At 34.2% G+C, this 26,160-nt stretch overlaps 1 protein-coding gene across 2 annotated transcripts in view; it reads right to left on the reverse strand.

Annotated features, from left to right (window-relative positions):
• The window catches only part of NELL1 (neural EGFL like 1), a 566,467-nt gene that overhangs the window by 204,451 nt on the left and 335,856 nt on the right, over positions 1 to 26,160 (reverse strand). For both annotated transcript variants that reach the window (XM_087921258.1, XM_087921259.1), the window contains exon 13: positions 12,692 to 12,817. In XM_087921258.1, coding sequence (XP_087777384.1) covers positions 12,692 to 12,817 — 126 coding nt within the window. The remainder of the gene's footprint in view (positions 1 to 12,691; positions 12,818 to 26,160) is intronic.

Genomic DNA, 26,160 nt, shown 5'->3' on the forward strand with positions numbered 1-26,160 from the left:
AATTGCTTATATTTGTGATAAAGGGGAAAACTATTTCTTTATAAATTTCTTTTTCCTTACTCTTATTTTTTGTTTGCTTTATTCTCTACTTCTTTCTTTTTCTGCATTTTCTATTTTTTCTTTTGAATTAATTTTTATCATTTAATTATACTTTTAATAAAAAAAAATCCTATAAAATGATACTTTTTTTCACAGAACTCATATTTCTTTATTATAAAACAATATAAAATTGGGAGAAAAAAATTACATATAAAGTACCAATATGTCAATCATTGATGTATATAAATAATCTATATGACACAATAATTACACCTCTCTGCTGGTGTAAATGGCTTCACATTCTTTACCAAAAAATGAAATGAAAGAACAAACATAAAAAGAAATATGCAGCTACGTTCTTTCGATCGCCCACAATTCCAAATGAAAACGAATTCCCAAGCCCTGTTTTTCTCTGCTATTCTCCCCCAAGATTGGGTGTCTGTTATAAACTAACATCTTTTCTCAGTTCACAAAAATGAGCTGTTGGGTTTTGTTTTGTTTTCTTCATTCAGCTTCTTTCCAAGCTGGAAGGCCTACCTATCAACTATGATAAAGACTGAGCTGCATGACAACAATCTCCCCAAATGCATGACAACACATCCCACAGCTGTCCTTAGCATAATGTGGCTGATTTCATATTGTGTTCTGGTTCATTTGAGCCTGCCATCCCGCTAGAAAACTTGAGCTGGATCTGCCTTTCCTAGTTACATTCAAGCTAAAGAAAGCTATCTGTCATTGCAGTATATCGAAAAGAACTAGTGTTCTGTTCCAAATAAGTGTGATACCATCGTCCATATTCATTATGTCCTGGATAAAACACTTCACTATTTCCTTTCCTTCCCCTTGCTCAATTGTTCTTTATTACTATCGTGCCCCGCCTCCAAATGAACTGCCAAACTATAATTATTGGCTTGAATACTTCAAAATATTGCCTTGATTTCAAGAAGGATAATGATAACAACCATCACTTCACAGAGTGGGCAAACAGAAGAGTAGAGCTAGAGATTTCCTTGTTTCATTGTATGGGCAATTTATATTCAGCATTTTACTGAAGCAGAATTAAAGATATTTGAATATTTGTATTGATGGAGAATAAATTATAGCTAACACAAAATTGTGGACAAATTGTGAATTTTCTTCTCAGAAAAAGATTCCAAATATTTTAATAAATCTAATAGAGCTTTGACAAACAAAACAGAGCTGCTGAAATAACACATAAGTAATATGGTATTTGAGTAGATCACAAGCAAATGACTTCATCATTAATTACAAATATGTAATAATATTTAATACTTATTCCCTGTAAATTAATAAGCTAGACTTTATAATATTGCCAAAGGCTGTAATTACTAGAGTTGGTTTCCTTTGTTCAGAACTGCAGCAATATATTTAATGGAAAGCTTGTTATAATGTTAATTTCAACTTACAGCTTCTTGTTAAAACCACTTACTTACTACTTCTAGCAGCAGCTAGCACCACTGAAGGTCAGCCTCAGAACTGCATCTATCCCTATGCTCAGGGGTGCGCTTCAAATATTTTAGCAGAGAGTTCTCTGCCTGGTTGCTTGGTGGGCATGATCATGGTGGGCGTGGCCTAGTCAACCTCCTGCACCATGGGGGGGGGGTGTTTTTGCCCTCCCTGGGCTCCAGAGACTTTCCTCGAGCCTCTGAGAGGGCGAATATGGTCTCCCTGGGCTCCAGAGGTTCTCTGGAAGCTGGAAATGGACCCATTTCTGGCCTTCCCGAACTTCCAGAAAGCACATTTTTGCTCTCCCTGAGCCGCTGCACATGCCTTGCACTTACCTGCATCCAAAACAGGCTGCATGGGGACTCCTGGGAGGGGAGGGACAGATGGGCAGACCCAGCCAGGAGTGGGATTTCGGGGTTCTCTGAACTGCACAGAACCTTAGCTAGGAGCTCTCCCAAACCCTGCGAACCCCCAGCAGCCACCGCTGCCTATACTCCTTGATCTCTCAGCAGCTTTCAGTACTATTGAGTATGCCATTCTTTTTTTTTAATGGGGCTTGGAAGTGGGAAGCACTATGTTACAGAAGTTCCCCTTCTTCTTCGGTGATTAATTCCAGGTGTTTTAATTGGGATGGAAGAAATCCCGCCCAGAGCCCCACATTTGTTGATAATCAGGGTTCAATGCTTCCCCCCTCCTGTTTATAGCTGGTTCAAAATGTAGCAGTGCAAACAGCAATGGGCACTTCTTTTTTAAAAAAAAAATTTTTTTTTAATTAAGTTTCCAAATTTTAAAAACATAAAATAAAACTTTATATGTTGTTATCAACATCAAGACATCTTTTGCATTTCCTCACATTTTTCAGTATATGTATTTAGTTATTCCTTTACCATTATATCTTACTCTTACTATAAATCAATATATTTTATCCTTACATCTCAATCTTCTCCATGGTATATTTACATATTTACATATTCCCTCATTCTTTTCCTAATTGCCATTTTATTTTCTTTTTATTTCTAAACCACTCATACCAGGCATCGCAGGCCCTATAATAAATTGAATCTTCTCTGTCTTTTATTTTTATCGTTAGCCTGTCTATCTCTATACAATCTATTTTTTTTTAACAACCATGCCTTCTGGTGGAACCCTTTTTTCCTTCCAGAGTTGTGCGTACGAAATCCTTGCAGCTGTTAATATATGTAACATAATATATCCATCTGTTTTATTGCATTTTTGTGTTATTATACCTAATTAAAAAGTTTCCAGATTAAATTCAATTTTCTGATTCCTGATTTCTTCTATCCATTGTCTAATTGTATTCCAATATTTTTTCACTTCCTAGCATGTCCATCAGGTATGAAAATAAGTGCCTTTTTCATTTCCAACAATTTGGGTCTGAGTTTAACATTTTTGCTAATCTAGTGGGAGAAAGGTGCCATCTGTAGAATATTTTGTATTGATTTTCCTTGTATGCTGTGGATGTAATTAGTTTGTAATTTGATCCCCACATTCTCTCCCAATTTTCCAGGTCTATATTGTGGCCAACATTTTTCGCCCATACCGCCATTGTCTCTTTGACCATCTCCTCTTCCATTTTAGAATCTAGTAGAAAGTTATATATTCTTGAAATCATTTTTCTATTTCTTGTAGAATTTCATCTAACTGATGATTTTCCATGCTAAAACCAAATTGTTCTTTGTCCTTCTGATATCTAACCTGATTTTTCATGTATGGCCACCAATCTATCTTTATATTTTGTTGCTATAATTCTTGTCTTGTTTTTAATCTTCCTTGTGTGTCTAATAGGTCTTTGTAATTCCTTTTTTCCCCCCAGATCCATTGCATTTGGGAAGATTTGTGCTTCCATAGTTGGCAGCCAGTTCGGTATTTTAGTATAATGATTCTTTTTCATCTTTTTCCATGTCCAAATTAATGAATCTCTAATCATGTGTCTCTGAAAATATTCATGCTGTTTATATTTCCCATCCCATAGGAAACTATGCCACCTTCTCTGCAAGTTGTGACCCTCTATCGACAATACTCTTCTATTTTCCAGGTTGATCCAATCTTTAATCCATACCATAGCCGCAGCCTGATAATACATTTCCCAGTCAGGGAGTCCAAAGCCACCGCTTTCTCTTTTGTCCTGTAACAATTTCATTTTTATTCTAACTTTTTTTCCCATCCCAAACAAATTTACTTATTATTCGATCTAATTCTCTAAAAAAGGTTTTATCCAATCTTATTGGTACAGTTTGAAAAAGATATAGCATTTTTGGTAGGGTAGACATTTTAATTGCTGCAATTTTCCCCAGTAGTGATAGCTGTAATTTCCCCCACATTTCCAATTCTTTTTTAATTTGTATTATTAATTTGTCAGTTATCTTTTTTGATTGAAGAACATCTTGCTGTTAACCAAATGCCTAAATATTTTACCTTTTTCACACTTTGCATTCCCAATTTTCCTTCTAATTCTTTTTTTACTTATCTTTTAAATTTTTAGTCAATAATTTTGTTTTGTTTTTATTAATCTTAAGGCCTGCGACCTTGCCAAATTCCTCTATTTCCTTTATTAATTTTACTCCCATATCCTCTGGATCTTCCAAAAAAAAAAAATACTATGTCATCAGCAAATGCCTATACCTTATAATGCTCCTTTTTAATTAAAGCCCCTTTGATTTCTACATTTTTCCTAACGTTTTCCAATAAGTTTTCTAAGGTAAGAATAAAGAGAATGGGTGACAGTGGGCATCCCTGCCTTACTCCCTTGTTGATCTTGAATGTTTCCATCCATTCATTATTACATTGGCCATCTGTGTCGTATAAATTGTCGAAATCAATTTAATAAATTTATTGCCAAATTGCATGCTTTTTAATTGTATTATGAACTGCCAATTAACACTGTCAAATGCCTTTTGCACATCGAGGAAGACTAATGTCTCTTTTCTGCTCTGCTAATGATCAATCCATATCGTAGAAATTTTAAGTTTTTATTTACAGAGTCTTGATCTTTTCTTCTGCAGTGCTCTCTCTAAGCTGTCAAACTGTTCTATTTCCTCCTCTCTGTTTCACTCCGCTATCCCCCGCCAATTAGCCGCTGTGTTCACTCTCTCTGGAGACTCCCTCTGTCAAAGTCTTTCACAGGACTCTCTTCTCTCACCTCTCGAAAACTGTCCCAGTCTGCCATTCTTCTTCTGGTGTTTTGCTTTGATCCACTTTCCTGCTTCCCGATCGCAGCTGGCTGTCACAGCTTCGGACCCTCCATAGATGCTGGGTTTCTTTCACTCCGGATTCAAAGGGCTTCCCCTTGTCACAGTGGGAGGTTGCTTTCCTCCACTCTGCTCCTCTTCTAATTCAATGCTTCTGAGAGCTTCCAAGCACGAAAATTTGGATACAGGATTGCAGAGATCGCTCTCCTGATCTGCTCTGCTGTGACCTCACCACCCGAAGTTCTCTGCAATGGGCATTTCTTACTGTGCTCATGTATTACCACTACTTTACTGGCTGCATTGGTTGCCAGTTAGTTTCTTGGTGGAATTCAAGTTGTTGGTTGTTGTCTTTAAAACCATTCAGGGCCTTGGAACTGTTTCCTGACAGATTACCTTTCTCTCATTGATTCTGCCAACACATTATGTTTGGGCAAAATGGGTTTGCTCTATGTACATTCTAGTCACTTTTTGGGACTTAGGAAAGATGCTTTCTCTGTCTTTGCCCACACCCTGTGGAGAATATCTAGATGACACCCTCTCTCCTGGGTTGCAAGCATTTCTTTGTTTTAGATGAGGGGGAGACTGCTGTGCTGTTTTATTGGCTATTTTAATCTAGGCTGCTTTGGGCTGTTGTTATTTTATGTTTTGAATAGTTTTATCTGGTATTGGATTTTTGTAAGCTGCCCAGACACTATTGAACTGGGCAGCTATAATAAATTCAATTAAATAAATTAGTATCATTCTTTCCTATTAGTAATTACATTTTATACCATTTTTATCCAAAATACTCTAGCAAAAGGTAGTCACTGTGATATAAGCACAGACCAACAAACCAGATGTTAACTCCACAGAGGTATGTCCACAACTGTTCCCACAGGAGATGAAGAAAAGTGATAAAACATATGTCAACAGGATATTAAACCCATTCCTTCTGCACTTGTGTTAGTAAGTAAGGAAAAGTTTATGTTATGACATCAGCACATATGTGTCACAGAGGTGGTATTCAACAGGTTCTGACCAGCTTTGGAGAATCGGTAGTGGAAATTTTGAGTAGCTCAGAGAACCGGCAAATACCACCTCTGACTGGAGATTTTACAGCATCCTTCCTCTGCTACGCCCACCAAGCCACGCCCACAGAACCGATAATAAAAAAAATGAATTCCACCACTGATGTATCACCATTCTGAAGCCATCTCACATGGTTGTGGATAACTATGAATAGAACTAATGGAAAAAAGTCTTTCAAAAGACCTCAGAATTCAAAAGGTTTGGGTTTTGAATTGGTGTGCTAAGGATACTAATGAACAGATAGTAGCTAATTCAGAAAGATCAAAAGAAGATGCAAGGATTATATTAAAATTCTCTACAGGAGACCTGTCAACATCGAAGATACCTTAGAAGATATTCCACACTTCAAGAGCCTCTGGTATTAAAGAGTGCTTAGATTAACACTCCATTTATTATCAAATCAGAAAGTTACAGGAACTGATGAAATACTCACTGAAATATGCTTAGCAATAGAAGTAGATTAAATCAAGGTTCTACTCAAGCTATGGCAGCAAAGCTGGAAAATGACAAAATGCTAAACTGATTGGAAGAGGTCTACATCTATATTCCATTACTCAAAAAAAGAGACTTGAATGTGGAAACTGTAGTACAATTTCCTTAATTTCACATGCTAGCAAAATAATGGTTAGGACTATCCAATGGAGATAGAGGCCTACATGGAAAAAGGAATTAAAAAAGGAAGTTCAAGCTAGCTTTAGCAAATGCTGAGAAACATGAGGCATTACTGCTGATGCCCACTGGATAATTGTCAGAATAATTATCCAAATAATACCAAAAATAAATTATTACAGAGACTACAGAAAAGCTTTTGATTATACAGATCATATCATGCTGCGGAATACGCTAAAACAATGGGAATCAACTTAAGGATGAATAATGTCAGAATACTGTGTGGTGAAGACAAAATAATATAAAATTGTCTTATTTGATCAGCAATAAATAATTTTACAAAATACTGTAAACTATGGATATTTTTCTTGAAAATGAATAAAACCGAGTTAATGATTTTTGGATTTGCTCAGTGAAAAGGGTTGGATATAGGAAGAAGTGATCTATGCAATGTAATTTCAAAGTAGGATGATGATATTAAGTCTATTTGTAATTGCTATGAAAAAGTCACTTTTTAATTTCTTTTTCTTTCTTTTTCTTTTTCTCTCTCTTAAACTTTCAGAAGTTTCTATGTTTCCTTTCCATTTTTCTTTTTGGTATCTCTCTTATTTTAATCCAATTTTCTACTTTTATTAATAAAACAAATTTATTTTTAAAAAATCAATAAAATCACTTAAAATTAAGGGAAAAATGTAACTCCCTGTTCATCTCATTGTCCTCAGGACAATGTCTTCAGGACAAAACTTATATACAAGTCAGGAAGACACAGTACAGATAGAAGCAGGAGAAACATTCTGGCTCCAGGATGGCAATGATTATAACAAGCTTGCATACTCTCCCTTATTTATTCAACCTATATGCAGAATACATATTAAGGGAAGCTGGTTTGGAAGAATATGAGCATGGCTTTAAAATTGGAGGAATAGACATTAAAAACATTTGCTGCATTGGGGACTCTATCCTGATAGCAAAAATGCAAAGGATCTGCATACTCTATGTACTAAAAACCAAAGATCACCAGGAAAAAATGGGAACAAAATTAAATATCAAGAAAACCAATCTAAACACAATAGGTAGAACAAGCAGTGTGGTTGTTCTTTCTTTCTTTCTTTCTTTCTTTCTTTCTTTCTTTCTTTCTTTCTTTCTTTCTTTCTTTCTCTCTCTCTCTCTCTCTCTTTCTTTCTACCTTTCTTTCTTTCTTCTTCCTTCCGTTCCTTCCTTCCTTCCCTTCCTTCCTTCCTTCCTTCGGTTAATGAACAAACATGTCCAATCATGCATCATAGTCCTCCAAATAATTCTGCTACAAATAGAGAGAAACTATTCTGAAAAGAATTGTACTTGAAGCTCCATGCATTTAGAGCTTTGCCACTTCTTTTTAAGGAATAAAGGGATATCAGTGCCTTCCTGAACACATTCTTTTTAGGAAATAAAATACAAATCCTGTACGTGCACCAGGTTTCAAATACATTCCTTTATACATGCAAACATGCTCAGATCTCAAAGGCTAATGTTACAAAATGAATATTCAAATGGTTCAGAAACCTTTAGCCCATGAATGTATTGTACACTAGTATTTTAAAAATTTAAAACTGTAAGTGTTGGTTCTACGAAGATGAACAAAGGAATAAAATTCTTTCTAACAATACTTTTATCTTCTGCACAGAACTGTAAAAAGAAAATGCATTTGTGCACCATTAACTCCTCCTCCCCAAAAGCATTATAGGAAGATGACTTCCATTCTCCTGTTATAATGCATCAGTGGTCTAATATATAATATACTGAATATATTAGAAGTGTAGTATATGATATATTTTAGGACAGTTAACCTCATGTCCTTCAAATATTTAGAATTTTAATTTTCACAGCCTTGTATTATTACTCCAGCTCACTAGGGTTTATGGCTGCTGAAATCCAAAATATTTGGGAGGAACTGGTTTTTTCATACCTGATATTTAATCCCTGGTGGACCCTGAAATAGTATGGAGAACTCATGCACTTATACAAATACTTAAACAAGCAACAAATCATTTTTCCCACACAGTGTTCTTCCCCTTACTGAGAAACAGTTTCTCTAACTAAAAAGACAATTTTAACAATAACGTACAATACATTTTTTACAATGCTTTGTTCTCAATATATCAAACAAGTAGTGGCTTATTATATTTGTATCATTTACAAACATCATTGATTTTTCTCTGCTGTGGGATGAAATCTGTTTTCCCAAATACACAATTTACTTCTATAATATATTCATGTCTTGCTACAAATCTAACTTTGTGACACACTGTGGGCTATCTTTTAAAGAACCTTTACATTTAAGTGTTTCCCTTGCTAAATTTCTATTCAATTCTTCTAAATAAACTCCCAAATACAACTACCAAAAAAATTACTCTGAATTAAGGAACAGAAAACAGAAGAAAAGAAGATGGATACTGAAAAAGAAAATATAGCATCAAATTAGGCAGATAAATTATTCATTTACAAAAAACACTTTCTCAAAAAAATAAATTGTCAACTCAGCTATAAAATGTTTGGAGAAGCCAAGCAATGCTGATATATATACAAAACAAAATCCTCAAAGATTTGTTCATTAATGTTACCTCTCAAAACTATAATTGTCTATAGAATCCTACCTTTTTCAAAGTTCCACTCTCATTTACTTCTCTAACATATTACACCATATCTATCTATCTATCTATCTATCTATCTATCTATCTATCTATCTATCTATCTATCTATCTCCAAATAATTCTGCTGCTGTACCCAATTACATGTATACTCGATTTGCAAAATTATATAAAGAGGGGTTACATCCCCTCTGTTTCTTATGTCTGGCACCATAACAAATCAATTTGTGCATCTGAATTCTGTACTGGTCTCTGGTCTAAATGATTTTTTTAAACAATTATCCTATGATAAGAACAAAAATCCACTGAATGCTCGACTTGTCAATTTAAACTTTCCAAATCCAGTTCAAACCAATACTGGAGATGTCTATAATCAATGTATGTTATGTGCTTGGCTAGTCAAGTCTACTGGAGGTAATAGAAGCTCCATCTTTTGAAGTTATTTGGGATGTGTTTAGAACTATTAGTTCTAAGAAAACAAACAGATAATATCATCTCTGCCTCCTGCAGTTTTGATGTTAGCTCTTCCTGACTGGTAAAAGTCTTCAGGAAGGATCAGTAGGACATTTTCAGGATTTTTACAAGGATCAATAATCAACACCTGGCATATTCGCAGAAATGAGGCAAGTCATTTTATGAGAAAAGAACCAGGAAATTAAAACAAAAAAATGGAGCAGATGATAAAGAAGCTGTCTCAATGGCTTTATTGCTTCAGAGAAGAGCAATAAAGTAGTTTGAGCAAAGTTTAGATCCAGTTTACCTCATCAATTGCGCTCTGTGCATTTGTTTACATCTTTAGCTCATCTGCATTCCCAGGTGAAATGTAATCAATAACAATACAAAAAAATCAAATATCTAATGTACATTTCCCTGTTCAAGATATAGAAAATTGACATAATTTAAACTAACAAAGCTAGCATTGTTTTCCTGGAGCATCAGATTGAAATGAACTGGGAATACATATTGAATAGCTTCTTGTTCTTTTTCCAGTATTCAGAATCATGAAAGGCTTTTAATAATGCTATTGAATCTATACTGAAAATTATATATACTTTTCAGATTGCCTTTGGTACTCCAATGAGACCTTTGGCAAATCACTGTTTATTTTTTCACAGACCATTTGTTAAAATTGCACCAGGTCAGCCTGCACTTGTTCCAGTGTCTATATGAAATTCATCCTTTTATAGATATGAGAATCTGGAGACTTCTTTATTGCCTACCAAAGACAATCTAGCCAATTCACATAACAGATGCAGTGGGGAAATGAAGGTTAGAAGCAATTCACTGTAGCATCAAAGCATACTGAAACACACTTGAACAATGAGCTATGAAATTGATCTCCAAAGACGGGTGCAGTTCATCCAAAACAAAATCAGTATTTTTTAAAAAAAAATTAGATTGAAAAATGCAAGAAAATGTAAGGGTGTACAGAAATGGAAACAGAATGCACCTGGAAATAAACAGTTAAGTCTGTCAGAGATTAAAACATTCATTATCTAACTGCAAAATGTGAAGACTGTGAATGCACTTTGCACCCCTTTCCTTCAATGTTCCCTTTCAGTGAACTTTTCCCATCTCTACTTGCATCTAACCATGATTATCTTTATAAAATGGTCACAGTCTCATTGAGACATGCTTAAGTTTTTCTTAGCTATTATTGGGGGGAGGGGGGTTGGCATTCCAGGATTCAACTTGTTTCTCAAAAGTTAAAAATATCAACCCAACACATGATGTGACTAGGGGTACTGTTTTTCAGTTGACTTGTCCCAAACTCTGGTATTGGTTAGGGTTTAGAGGGAGCTTGTGGCTCAAGGTCACCCAGCTGGCTTTTCTGCCTAAGAAGCAACTAGAACTTGGGTGTCTCCTCTCCTAGTCTAGAACCTTGAACACTTCAATATGCGTCCTCTCATCTTCTTAGATTTAACAGTCTTGAATGGAAGTTTTCCTCCTTATTCAACCCCATTCAAAGGGAGCTTTGGAGTGGATATAAACATTTGAGCTTTGTCACCCATTATGTTGTGGGGTAGTCAAATAAGTGATAGTATCAGGGAAGCTGGACAGCTATCCCCACAATGTTATGCCTTCCGGCCTCATTTTGAATTAGTATGAAAGAGAAGGAAAGGAATAATATGCAATTATTCAAGTAAGTAAGTATGCAGTTAGAAATGGTATCTTCTCTTGATAAGACTTGCATCCTTTGTCATCAAGCCAACAAATCATTATATACTTTCACAAAGTCTTACATTTAAGAGAACAATCTCATTTTTCCAGGGGAAAAATCACCCACCGAGGGTCAGAAAAAACATCCAATTTACTTGTTATTTTTATCCAGTTATTTTGACTCATAGAAGCACACAGAGTTTGCAATTTGTATTATTTACTTGGTAAATGAGACGTTCGGTCACACATCTCTGTATACTCATTCAGCTCAAAGTTTAGTTTACCAAGCTAGGCTTAAGTTCCAAAAAATCAAGAGGCACCCCACTGCACTTTGTAGTATGTGATGGCTCCAAAGAACTACAAATCTCATACATTTTTAATATTTTCCTACAAGTTTAAACCATCAGTTTGACCAATGTATCTTGATACTTTTACTCATCCTTCCATGTGCTTTTACACCAGAGCGTTATTGCTTCATTCAATTCACACAGGAACTATTTGTTCTTTGGGGAATCATCTTGTTATGGGAAGCATCCCCGAAATTTTGTGCCTTTTTCAAAGTCTCCATTCTTCTTTGCTGAACTAAACTGCTCTGAACAAACCTTGCTGTCCTTTTGGCATGCTTTGAATGAGTTTCACCTTATAGTCCATTTTTCATACAAAATGGTATGAATTGTGGTATTTAAAATGCAATGATATAAATTCTACCCATTCTGACTATACTATAATAATTGATATTACAGCATATGTTGACAACATTAATATATGGATGCATAGTTCATCAATTTCTTTGATTGTACATTGTTAATACAGTCTAATGAAGCATGATTTGAATTACATTAAGTAAAGTAGTAATAGTTTATTTAAAATCTCTTCATTTCCACAATTTTGAGACACATTTAAAATATAAATTAAAATTTCTGAATAAAAAATAATTTTCTAAATAATTTTCTAAATAGAAAATAATTTCCTAATTTTCTCAATAGGAATGACTAAATATATATTTATGTGAATATTAGTTTTGTACTTTCCAATATTCTGAAAAATTCATAAAACACTATTAGTACACACAATAATTTAGTTTTGAATCTCAAAATACAATAGTAAATTTTATATTTCTATCTTTATTTATCCATAATGCTGCAACTTCCTAATAAATATTATTAATAATATTATATATAAAATTTGCACAATCCTTACAAATAACAGTTTTAATAATGTGGGTTTCTGTATATTACTCAGTAAAGTTATTTTTCTGTATTCAGAGAAGTATGATTAATTATTGTAACTATGCTTTATTATATATGACATATTACTTGCTGTTTATATGTATGCTGTGAGCTAATACACTGGAGATAAATTCCTTGCATGCCAATCACACTTGGCCAATAAAGAATTCTACTCTACTTTTATCTAACATATGGTACAAATAATATTTTAGATCCTTCCAATATTTTACTGGCTTTTATTTTTAAGTTATCATGTGGGGTTGCTATCATGTTAAAATGTTACCTGTACATGAAAAATCGTCAATCCGGATATATCCTGGGACACAGTTGCAGCGATATGATCCAGGCAAATTAACACACACTGTATTGGCATGACAATAATGCATCTTAGCAGCACATTCATCAACATCTGCAGGGAGAGAAAAAATCCCATGATACTGAAATCAGATGCACAACACCTACTTTCATAGATGCACAATTGTAATAGGAAACATGCTATATACAAGCATCCAAATATATTCCCAAAACCAGAATATTTGGAAGTTTAATTCTGCTATCAACCTTGGATGTATTTCTGCTTGTTGCCATCTTTAAAGATAATATAAAGATATGTTTTAAGTGCTTTTAAAAAAATATTTCTCTATCACTCTACCACCAGTCAAAAGTGGACAAAATGTAGCAATTAAAATAGGAAAAGAAGGAAAGTTAACTATTAACATTTAACTAAATCAATCACAACAGAGTGTTTAAATAAGAAATTCAAGTGCCTTTCATACTAGCTTCCTCAATTTTTTAGACAGAATTTCCAGATGAAATGAGTTGGGCCAAAGATGAGTGTCACATATTGAAAGTTGGAAAAAGTTGAAAATAAAGCCTGCTTGGGACAATGTAACGTGTAATGGAGATATTCAAATGATTTGCCTAGAAAACAAATGTATTAATCCTGAAACCAGCACTGCTTCAAAAACCTAAACCATTATTAGCTTCAGATAAAACTATCAAGTAGCATCTTCAACCTCAACTGAAAAAAAAATGGATTAACATTTAAAAATTAATATCCCATATACCCATCTCTTCTCCTGAAGCTAATATCCATTGTTCAAATGAATTATATTCACTCTGATTCAACAAAGCAGCAAGAATGTAAGAATATCATTTTGAATTGTGTAAAAAGAAACTCTAGTGATTCTTGGTTGTTTACAACATCAGAATGCTATAACAGTAAGAATTGTTTAATAAAATGCCTGAATTCTTACTTTTAACATAATATGATCATGGTAAAAATCTGCTGACATCCAGGGAATTCTCAACAGCCTTTCAAAATTATATTAAAAGGAGCACCTAAAATAGTTCTGGAAGAGAAGGCTTGCCATTTATCTGTAAAATTAACATTTTAAAAATACAAATTTCAATCAATTTCTGTCACATTTGTAATTCAACAGACAAATTACTTTACTCATTTAAAAAGGACATTAACATTGTCCCAGGTATATACATTCAGCACTGTCCCAACATTTTGGTAGATGTATGCATGTATGTATGCATGCATTTATGATAATTTATTATTAGAGTGCAGATCTCCACCCTCAATTTCTTCCTTCCTTTCTTTTTCTCTTCCTTCCTTCCTTCCTTCCTTCCTTCCTTTCTTCCTTCCTTCCTTCCTTCCTGTTATTGCTTTAGTTGAAAAAAATGAGATAAATAACAAGAAAAGGTGTTCCTCAAAATGTTATCTGAGAAAAGGATTGAGCTTAGACAAATGAAAACTTGTTCCAAAATGAAGGGTTTTAGAATTAATTCACAGATGTATTAACTTGATATCATCAGCTGATGCATTACCAACTTCAAAAGTCTTAAGTGAAAGACTCAGAATGATCAGGTCAGGTCATGCAAAGGTATACTTGCTCAGTGATGGTTATTTAACACATGATTGTCATTATTTGATTCTATTATTGATAATAAAGGGAAAATGTACTTATTTCCTGGATATAAACTGGAATAAGTTTGTCATATGTTTGCATTTTTCCCTAATGTGATGCGCTTCTACTTCTGCTAAAATTCATATATTTACAGGAAAGTATCCAAAATATGCATGAAGCAGTATTATAAATGAGGAAGTGGCTTTTATTAAGATATAGGTGTGGAAAAAAAATAAGTAAGCACATATTTTAATGTAGTCTTTGAATATATATTTTTAAAGGCTTTGGTAGTAAGGATTAACACATCTAAAGTTGGGAAAAGTTAAGAAAGTAGATGAAGTCAAACTTGACTGATTCATTCATTTCTAGCTGTGGTGGCAGACAAGATTATACATAATCTCATCATATGTAGAAAGAGAAATGAACTTCAAAGTCTGAAGTAGGTTGGGTTATTCTGTAATTTTAGTTTTGTGAACTCTGCAAAGGGCAAGCCTCTAAAAAATGATTAGCAAGTTTGTATTCTTCTCAAGTTTTTTCAATCTCTAGAGTCTCTTTCCCACAGGAACTTTAAAGCATGTTTGGAGATAGGTTAGCTCCTTCAATTTTCTCTTCATCTGCTCACCTTTTCCAGGTCAGGGACAAAAGTAATCTTCATTAGGTGCACCATCTGTCTCTGTTTTATTTTAGCTACATTTGGGGCAAAGTTGGACAGGTGGCAATGAAGTTTAAGAACCCTTGCTTTAGAATATCCTAAGGCAATCTTTAATACAACAGATGGCTTCTGCTTCAAAAATGAGTTTATTGTCCAGCTACACTAAATTTTCCTTGTACATAAATTGTAAAAGAGAGAAGGTGAGAGAGCATATATTAAGAGAAAAATATGTGCAAGCCACATTAAAATAAGGGATGCTATTACAAGATTTTGAACTAAATTCAGTGTATACAACAAAGTATATGTCTAGAATATGTGTAGAATAGAACTTTATAATAGTATGTACAGCTTATCCTAATTATTCGAGTGTATTAAAAATATAAATTAATTTGAACTGAATATGATGGTCTGAGAAAATTTGCTAGGCAACTGTGGGAATTTTAAACATTTTAAAGAACAGCACTACTGAAATTAAGTTTTATACTTTTACCACAATTTAGTTAGAATGAAAACAAGTTTTACTAAAACAATCCTTGGTAATACAAACTTAGGCTTATAGCAATAGCACTTATACACCGCTTTACAGTGCTTTACAGCCCTCTCTAAGCAGTTTACAGACTCAGCATATTGCCCCCAACAACCTGGGTCCTCATTTTATCAATCTTGGAAGAATGGAAGGCTGAGTCAACCTTGAACCTGGTGAGATTTGAACTGTCAAATTTCAGGCAGCTAGCAGGCAGCAGAAGTAGCCTGCAGTACTTCACTCTAACCACGGTGCTACAGCGGCTTACTGCCATGGTCTGTTATGGATGAACATTCTTATTCTATTGATATCAGTAACAAAATCACTTTGCTTTGAGCACCAACAGCTGTCTGCTGAGGTTCGTTTTTTCTTTTGTTCTTCCTTCCTTCCTTCCTTCCTTTCTTTCTTTCGAGGGCAAGCTGTTCAATTGGTTGATTGTTCTCACTGTCAGAAAATTTCTCCTTATTTCCAGGTTAAATCTCTCCTGTTCAGTTTCCAACTATTATTCCTTGTCTGGCCTTTGGGTGCCTTAGAAAATAGCTTGACCCCTTCTTCTCTGTGACAACCCCTCAAATATTGGAAGACTGCTATCATGTCTCCCCTGGTCCTTCTCTTCACTAGACTAGCCAAGCCCAGTTCCTGCAACCGTTCTTCATATGTCTTAGTCTCCAGTTCCCTAATCATCGTGATTGCTCTTCTCTGTACTTTTTCTAGAGCCTCAACATCTTTTTTATAATGTGGTGACCAAAACTGGATGCAGTAGGCTAGGTATTGTCTTACTAAGGCTTTATAGAGTGGTATTAGTACCTCACTTGATCTTGATTGTATCCATCTGTTAATGCAACTTAGGACTGCATTAGCTTTTTTGGCTGCTGCTGCATACTGCTGGCTCATATTTAGCTTGTTGTCCACTAAGACTCCAAGATCCCTCTCACAGTTACTGCTATTGAGCCTGGTTTCATCCAGTCTATATGTGTACTTTTGGTTTTTCTTGGCTAAGTGTAGCACTTTACTTTTCTCTACATTGAATTTCATTTTGTTAGATACGGCCCAGTGTTCTAGTCTGTCAAGATCCATCTGGATCTTGAGCCTATCTTCTTGGGTGTTAGCTATTCCTGCTAGCTTAGTATCATGTGCAGATTTGGTAAGTTCCCCTTCTATTCCCTCATCTAAGTCATTAATGAAGATATTGAAGAGTACTGGGCCTAAGACGGAACCTTGTGGCACCCCACTGCTTACTTCCCTCCATGTAGACTTAGACCCATTAAGGACTACTCATTGAGTATGGTTTGCCAGCCAGTTGCGAGTCCATCTAGTGGTGGTGCTATCTATTCCACTTTTTTCTAGCTTATCAAGATGTAGGTTGTGGTCGATGCTGTCAAATGCCTTGCTGAAATCTAAATATATTATGTCCACAGTATTTTGCTGGTTTTTAACAAACCCATCTTGGTTACAAAAGCCTAAATTCACTTAAAATGAAATAAAACCCACTGAATTGAAATAGAATTTACTTTTGATTAAATCTTTTTGAGCTGCAGCATCACGACATGCATTGATATGGCTTTATTTTGAGCCTGGGTATTTTTCTTTGTAAATTCCTCACACCTAGCCTTCAGCATTCCTCATCAACAAAATAATTTCATCAACTTATGTTCAGTTACAAAGGTTGCCTTCATTTCTCAAGAAAAAAATGTGCAGATTAGATATTCCAAACTCAAGCATTATTATTAATTTTAGAACTGTACTAGACATAAGCCAAAGAGTGGAATCCATAAAGTTGGTTATAATGGAACCCAAATTATGATTCATGTGTATAGATTGCTTGTCCCATTTGAAATATTAGAACTTGTCTTCTGATGGTACATGGAGGAGATAAAAAAAAATCATGATTTATGTCCTTCCGTGGTACTGTGAAGTAGTTTGCTTTTCTCATAAAAAGGTTTACTTGTGGCCTTTAAAATGAAACTTGACATAGCATAATGATTGTTCACATATTGCAAACTTCCCTCTGCATAAGCCAGTTTGCTATAATGACAAGAAATCACTCCTGTTAAAGCTTTTTCTGTGAAAATCATTGCATCGTAATGCATAGTTTAATCTGGCATAATACAAGAAATACTCACCTCACTAATAGGCATTTGGGCAACTTTTGCTCTTCAGACATTGTTTTCTTAGTACAATAAGTGCTCAAAACCAGCAGTCCTAACACAGTTAATTTCCAATATGTTTAAGATTTAACCAGATCTATTTTGAAAAACAAAGCATGCTTGGCATTGGAAAATGACTGAATGTAGTTACTATCTCGTCTTTTCTTTCACAGACAGCTTTATCAATGCATCAATGAAAATGTGTTTAACAAATGATAAGCGTATCACTTTGGTACAGATCACTCAGGTAAACTTTGATTTTCTTACAGGAAAAAAAAAACCAGAAATGTTTGTATGGGTGTATATATGTTTGTGAATGCCAGTGTCTCTATTTATGGCTGTGTATGTATATGTATGTGTGTGTGTTTATTGTAGGAGATGATCAAGGGAGGGGATAAATGCATCATCAGTCATGACTCCTGTGTGCCCACAAGAGTTCTAAATGCACCTCACTATTGAATGCCTTTCTTAACTCCACTAATTTTCTTTGACCATTAGTAGCTCAGATTCTAGTAGAGAGTTAAAGCTTACAATAATTTTTTATACTCATTTGAACTGTCTGTTCAAATACACACACACACACACACACACACACACACACACACACACGTGTGTGTGTGTGTGTGTGTGTTTGTAGTATATTTTTGTGTGGATGTGTTTACACACTTTGTAATGTTAACATTCAGCCTATTGCATTGATCTTATATGAAACCTACTAATGACAATTGATGAAGTCTACTTTCTTATCAGCTTGTCTGGGTGTCATTCCATAGGTTCCTCACAGAAACATGACATTTTCATCTAGGCAAGGGATTGTTACCATAATCAGGTCTCAAGACTCTACTTCTATAACCCATGGTCTTTATTTCATAATTCTTTTCTCTTCCTTGCCTTTTTAAATTTGTATTTATATTCATTTGATATTGGTTTCCAAATCTGGGTAGTTTTCCCAGTTTCTGAACACAGCTGTCCTTTTCATAATTCATATTTCTATATGGGTCTCAAAACAGAAATTAAGAATTTATCTGCACGCTAAGTGTTTTTTTTAATTGAAAGTTCAATTAATCAGGCTATCAAAAAGGTCTTTTTCTGGTTTTATAATGCCCACCAATTAGATTTATTACTAGTAAGAAATCAAGTGATATATAAAATTTAGAGACCGCTGCTTTGGGAAGTTTCCTAGTATATTTTCCTGGGGAAAAATGATTCTCTTAATAGCTCCTATGGCCTTTGTTAAGAAAACAAATGAAGATATCAGCATGAATTACTCTGACAAAATAATGATTTATGAACTGGTTTTCCATGGTTTATAATAGCCTAGAGACAACCCTCAATTATGAAATAAGCCTGAATTTTCATATAAACCACTTTATAATAAATGTTTCTTGATTTATACTAGCCTGGAGAATAACAGAGAAAATATTTTGTAGATTCCTCTACATGCATTCATAGAATCTCCCAAATATAGCTGAAGCTCATACTGGTTCCAAATGTTTTCACATAAGCTCTTCAATCTTGCTTTATTAGATGACAAGATCTAATAAGATTCACTGTCATGAATATATATTTCTATGTAGTCAGGAATTCAGCCTTGTGTTTACTTTTAACAGTCAGGCAATGAGAAGACTATTTGTAGCTTAAAGAGGAGACTATTTGGGACTTTCAGTTTGAGCTGAACTGAATCCGTGATCATGCGCGGTTTTGATCTGTGCTTGCCACCAGAGCTCCCCAAGCTGGCTGGATTCAGGGCTAAGCTATCCTGTAGAGGTGGTGAAGAGGGGGGAGACTGCCAACAGGATTGAGGAGAGCCTCATCTCTCCTCTTCAGCTGGCCATTACTCCCTTTCCCAAAGGCGGTTGCAGCGGTGGTCAGAAATGGCCACCTCAAAGAAGAACTCGACCGGAAAAGAATGTGCAGGAGAAAGATAAGAAGAGAAAGGTTTTGGTTGACTGGGTTGAACTAAAAAGCAACAACGTAAGGTACCCTGGAATTTGAACTATAAAAAATAACATTCTTCCCAAAGAAGACTTTGAAGCAGCGAAGGAGAGAGGGAAGGGAAAGGATTTTGCTTTTTTTTTCTTTCCTTCCTTATACTGACAGCTAAGAGATTTAAGTAAGAAATTGACAAAAATCCACTTTGACATCAATAGGCATTTAAGCTGAAAATAAAATGTCAAAGGGATAACAAAGACTTTTGGATACTCAAAAACCTTTAAAAGCAGGAAAGGGGAGAAAAGGAAAGAATAAAAGGGCGGGATCTGGAAAAATGGAGGAGACTTCCTGGAACTAAAAGGAACTTTATTTTTATTTTTATTTAATTATTTATTTTGATTTGTCAATCGCTTACAAGATAAGTATAGATATAGAAACAGTCTGGTTCCAGGCCAACAAGAAAGTGAGACAAGGCTGTATATTCTCTCCTTATTAAGTTAACCAATATGTTAGTGTATTTTATTGTCATTTCACCTCATACAATGAAATCAAACAGCATCTTCAGTGCATATCATGACCATGAGCATGAAAAAAAAACACAAACACACATCCTTCACCTTTCACACATTGAACCGGAAACTCCTGACACCACACCAACACTGCACTATATGGCAGAATTCAAAAGAGCTACTGCCTTGGGAGAGAAGCTGTTTTTCAGCCTATTTGTCCTTGTTTTCCCAGGATCAGATGGATCTTTGAGAATGTTTTGAACTTTCTTAAGGCAGCAGGAGCTATAAAACTCTTCCAAAGAGGGGAGAGGGCAACCAATGATCTTCTGGGCAATGACATTAACCCTCTGGAGTGCTTTCCTATCTGCCACTGTGCAATTGGCAAACCATACAGAGATGCAGTATGTTAAAATGCTCTCTATGGTTGAGCAGTAGAAGGTCACCAGCAGTTTTTCATTCAGTTGTTGTTTTCTGAGAAGTTTCAGGAAGTAAAATCTCTGCTGGGCCCTTTTGATCAGGGTTGAAATGTGGGCACCCCAGGTCAGGTCCTCTTTTAGGGTAACACCCAGAAACTTAAAACTGGCCACTTGCTCTACTTGGTCTCCATTGATAAGCAAGGGCTGGATGTCTGATCTGTTCCTTCTATAATCCACTATAAGCTCCTTGGACTTATTGGTGTTGAGGACCAAGTTATCATCTCCACACCACAAAAGCAACCAGTCCACCTCATCTCAGTAGGCAGACTCATCCCCGCCGGAGATAAGTCCCACCACTGTTGTGTCATATGCAAATTTAGCAATAGTATTATTAGCGTGTGAATGCAGTCATGCATATAAAGAGTATAGAGTAAGGGACTCAACATGCAACCCTGTGGTGTACCAGTGTTAAGAATAAATATGTTGGATTGATATCAAGATGTTGAATGGAAGAAGAGGAGTATGGTTTTAAAAACAGAAGAGGAAACATCAATGTGTAGGCCTGATGATACTACTCTTGTAGCTGAATAATTATTTGAAAGCTCTAGACTTGGGGCATTTTTAATGTGGGACTAGATTTAAATATAAAGACAAAATACATAACAAGAAACATAACAACCAGCCTTAGAATTGACAGTCAATATGGTGAAGTGGTGGATAACATCTGTCCTTTAGGATTCTTTATCATCAGTAGAAAGCAAACCAACCAACCAGTAATTGAGAAAGGTACTGTGATTATATTTAATAGGGAGGCAAGATATTCAGATGCTATGAGGTGTCTATAGGTTAAAAAAACATCAGAATCATGAAGCCAACAGTTATTTGAGTTTCGTTGTCACACTTGCTTCAATCTTTCTCACACTCACTTCAATCTTTCTCAGTCCATAATGGTTCTTTCAAACTTTCCCCAAGGTTATCTATAAATTCCTTTACTATGACACTCTATGGAAGTAGAAGTTCAACTCTGAAGAAGCAGAAGACTCCTTAGAATAACATGAATAGTTAAAGAAAAAAGAAAAAGAAACAAAGAAATTGGATCACAGAACAAATCAGTACAGGGTTCTCACTTAGGGGTAGATACAACCAGGTTCAAATTATCCATTTTGGATACATTATGTGAAGAAAAACTCTTGAGAAATCTATCATTCTAGAAAAGGATGCAATTGATGGGTATGATTAATTCCATCCACTATATACTCAATGACATATGAAACTAATAGTACCTATCATTACATTGCAAGAACAGGAAGTCCTCGTTATAGTATATAGTGATCAATCTGCTAACATTTCTAAGGCAATGACAAAATATCTGTCATTAGCAATCGATCTTACAAGTCATTGTTCCCATTTAATGTAAATCATTGTTTGGTTCATTTGTGTGGTACTGTATATATTCTTGTAACATATGTTTTACTGTTTGGTCCTGGAAATCTGGAAGACTAACCACTTCTGTCATTCCTAAAATCCAACACCAACTTGCTAGCATGCAGTCAAATTATCATGAGATACACTTTAGGAATTGCACTTAAGCTCCTCACTGTCTTAGTGTTTAGAAAAACAGCAAAGATTCATCTCTTCTGCTGGGTATTTAATTGTTACAAGCTGTAAGAATCAATTTAGTGGTAGAAGAATTGACTTCAGTACAAAGAAGAAGGAAGAGGAAGAAAACAGATTGGAAGAAAAAGTTTCAGAACATTGCTATGGATAGGAAAGGCTGATTGTTATTGGCAGAAAGTCTAGGGATGAACACTTTGTAGGTAAAACAATGTCCCAGAAGAAAGAGCAGAAGGTTTAATGCTTTATACTTACCCTATTTAGTTAAATCTTTGGAAGCCAATTTAATGTTTATGTATAGATGCTTTTTCTTTAAAACAGTTCTTAGCATTACACCAAGATATATGCAAACAATTAAAATGTATTGGAATGATTTCATACTTGGTATCTATGAAGTATGTAAGTAATAAATATACTTGATGTTTTTTTAAAAGGAATTTTCTTTATTCTCCATTAATAGCTGCTAAGGTTTGATAAATGAATTGCTGTAATCAAAACATTTATTTGTAAGATTATGAATTGGAAAGATTTATAATCTTACAGAGTATTTTTTTTAAAAAAATAATTTTTCCTTTCATAAGGTAGAATTATTTTTTTAAATACATTTAGAATGCACATGTTCAATCATGTTTGGCAATTACATTATTGGATAGGATTTCTTTCAACGGTCAAAATATTCTACACACACTACTGATGCTATAGATTGATTATACTCCTTGTACATTTTACTAAAAGTATAATATTGATATATATATATATATATATATATATATATATATATATATATATATATATATATATATATATATTATTTCATTCTGACAAATATCCTACAGCTTCCCAATTTTAACAATTGGAAGAATAGTAGCAGCAGTGGTTATGCAAACTCTACAATAAAGTTGGACTTTATTTAGAGATGTAAACATTCAAATTTCTGATGAGCCACACAGGCTACTAAATGACTTTAACTTGTTATTATATCTCAGCCTGTGAGATTCTTTATTTTCCAAAGTCTGCACATACCCTAGGATAGCAAATCTGCACACACAAATTTATTGTAGCACAAACCTTCCCCAATAACAGGCTATAGCTGTAGGTTATTCCACCCTTCAAGGACCTACAAATTGCTATGGCCACATAAATACATCTTTAATACTCAATCCTTTACACTCAGTCTTTTAATGCTCAGTTCAACCCAAAGTCTATAAAGTAGTATATAACCTTTGCTTTTTTCCCCTCAAAAGTTCTTGTATTAGTTGGGATCAGGTGTTATTTTGATGTTTGGTGTTTGCTCCTTTTCTAGCTGCTATTCAGCTCCCAGCAAAGTTCCAAGCTCCCACTAGGATAAGCTGCTCACTGTAGCTTGTGATCCTGGCAGTGGAGTGACAGTTTTCTTACCTGCTTGTAATAACTGCCAATCTCCTAATGTGACCCTCTCCTCTCTGTATACCATTTGCTTACCACTTTTCCTCCTACACACAGACCCCTTTCTACTCAATCTTAGTGTCAGCTTCTTTTAAGCTAAAAGCCTGCATTGAATGAAGTTGCTTCCAGACATCAGCTCATCCTTGAAAACCCTGGGGCATGGATCAATTATTGCAGGCAACTGCAACACAGCTTGGATGCTTGTGAGTAAAGTGAATGTATGAATGCATGGGGGTGGGGTGGGGAGTTGGAAGCATTTCTGCCTGGCTGCAGCTGCTTTTCCAATGCATACACAGCAACCCCAATTTTATTCCTGCATACAGCCCAGCTGATTTTCCAGAACCATTTTGAAGACAGAACGGCATGTGCCACATATAGTGCCAAGATTCTTAAATTCTACCAAGGAACAGTATTTTACAACTGTTATAAATAAATAAGGTTATAATATTGTATTTCACCTCAGAGAGATAGTCAGCATAATTAAAAATTAAAAATGAAAGGAAGCAAAAAATACCAGAACACAGCAGTCCATATTCAGATAAGCAGGGATCAACACCAGACAGGCAGAAAACAGTATTTTAAATAAGGAGTCACCAAGGAAAAAAAAACACATTGGCAGGGCAAACTATTATGTACAAGCAAGTAGCAAATTCCACACTCATTCACATTGGTGATGTTGCCTACTTGGTAATAAAACACCTGCAAACAAACACCCAAACTCAGAGAGCACCAAGAATTCCACAGCAGTTATAAACAAGTCCTGTTTCAGAAAGCCAGTGACCTAACTATAAAATCTTAATTTAGTGTTAAAATGGGAAAAATATTTAAACTACTTCGAATCTCAATTTTTTGTTGTAGACCCAAATTTCTATCAACGTGTTGTATTCTTCCCTAAACTACTTAATTGTAAACTGTATTATTATTCTATAATATCAAAGTAATAAACCTTGTAGTAAAACACACAAGGTAACATATTTTTCTCATACGCTTTAAGATGAAAATATTTCCTTATGATTATTGCACATGTTTGAAGCCCTTAAGAAATGAAGTATTCTAACTTTTGTGAAATGATACATAAATAAAAAATAAAGAAAGCCAAGAACATATACTCAAAAAGACTTATAAGCATAACAAAATAAAAAAGTAAGAATTCACAGAAATATATTTCAACCTTATATTTATTAATATTTAGCTGTGATCCAGTAACTCAGTCTTTTCTTGCATGGGATTTGCCTTTACTTTCTCGTTAACAATCTGCTGGAAATTGTGCTTCCTGATTAACACAATATTCAGTACATAATACAGCTGTTTATATCAGATTATTATTTTCATAACAAAATTATTCTAAATCGTTTCTGTAAGTGTTTGCATTTATATTTCACTCACTTTACTGATTTTTTTAACTAACTAGTTGAATTTAAGGGAAAAAAGCCTACACTGAACACTTTTGTGATGGACTGCAAAGTATATTTATTTGGGACATCCAACAAGATAAAATTTACTTAAAAATTTACTACTTGATAACTTGTATCATGCTGTATTTTTTTTTCATTTTTTATTCAAATCTATAAAAATACTTGCCAAATATATATATATATATATTATATAGAAATAACAAAGCTTTTAAAAATCTATTAATTATATATAAATTATGCTAATTATATATATATATATATATATATATATATATATATATATATATATATATATATATATATATATAATAATAATAAAAAAGAACGTTAATTTAGTACAATCTGTAAATCTTTTATAAAATTAAAAGTTCTGATGGATCAGAACTAACAATGGATTACTGTCTTCAAAATGAATTATTTGATATTATCACTTCTATACTCAAAGCAATTACGTTAAAATCCTTCTATCAACATTTATTTTAAGAACTATTCTATTTTTATCTCTAATACTTGTTACCCTATCTTTGTTCTTCTATGTACATTCTACTATATTGACTAGTGTACTCTTTCAAACTCACACAGATAAAATCTTCAAATGATAATTCTGGTTGGTTACCTGTGTAATAGATCCAAGACCCTATGTCAGCATCATTTTTATGGGATAATTTTAAAAGTTTTTCTCTATCTCTATGTCTCCTTCTCATTCACTTATAAAGCTAAAATATGTCAATTATTTTCTTCTCTGACTCATCAGATTCTTACACTCTGCTTCATTTTTTTACTATTAGATAGAAATCACCACAGAAATTAGATAGCAGTTTTTTTATGCAAAATTAATATTATGTCACTCAGAAGTAGAAAACACCAATTTATATTTCTAGCTTAGGAAATAATAAATGGAAATAATAGTTAATAAAAGTTTTTTTCATAGTGCTAAATTCATCCAGCCAAACAGAAGTACTGTATCTTAGAATTCAGTGTCATATCATGCTATATACTGGGCTATCTTGAAGAAAGATTATTTTTATCTAATTTTACTCATCCTTGGTTTCAAATTTTGATCACTTTGTTTTGGGCTATAAAATTGAACCTGCAACTGATTCTTTTTATTTTTTCAACAACAGTTTGAAAATTTGTTACTGAGAGATGATATGGCATATTCTTGATATATATCTAGCTTTTGAAAAATATTGGACGTTTGTA

The sequence above is a fragment of the Pseudonaja textilis genome, chromosome 1 (genome assembly GCF_049901715.1).
Source record: "Pseudonaja textilis isolate UNSWEBS1 chromosome 1, rPseTex1.2, whole genome shotgun sequence".
NCBI classification, from domain to species: Eukaryota; Metazoa; Chordata; class Lepidosauria; order Squamata; family Elapidae; genus Pseudonaja; species Pseudonaja textilis.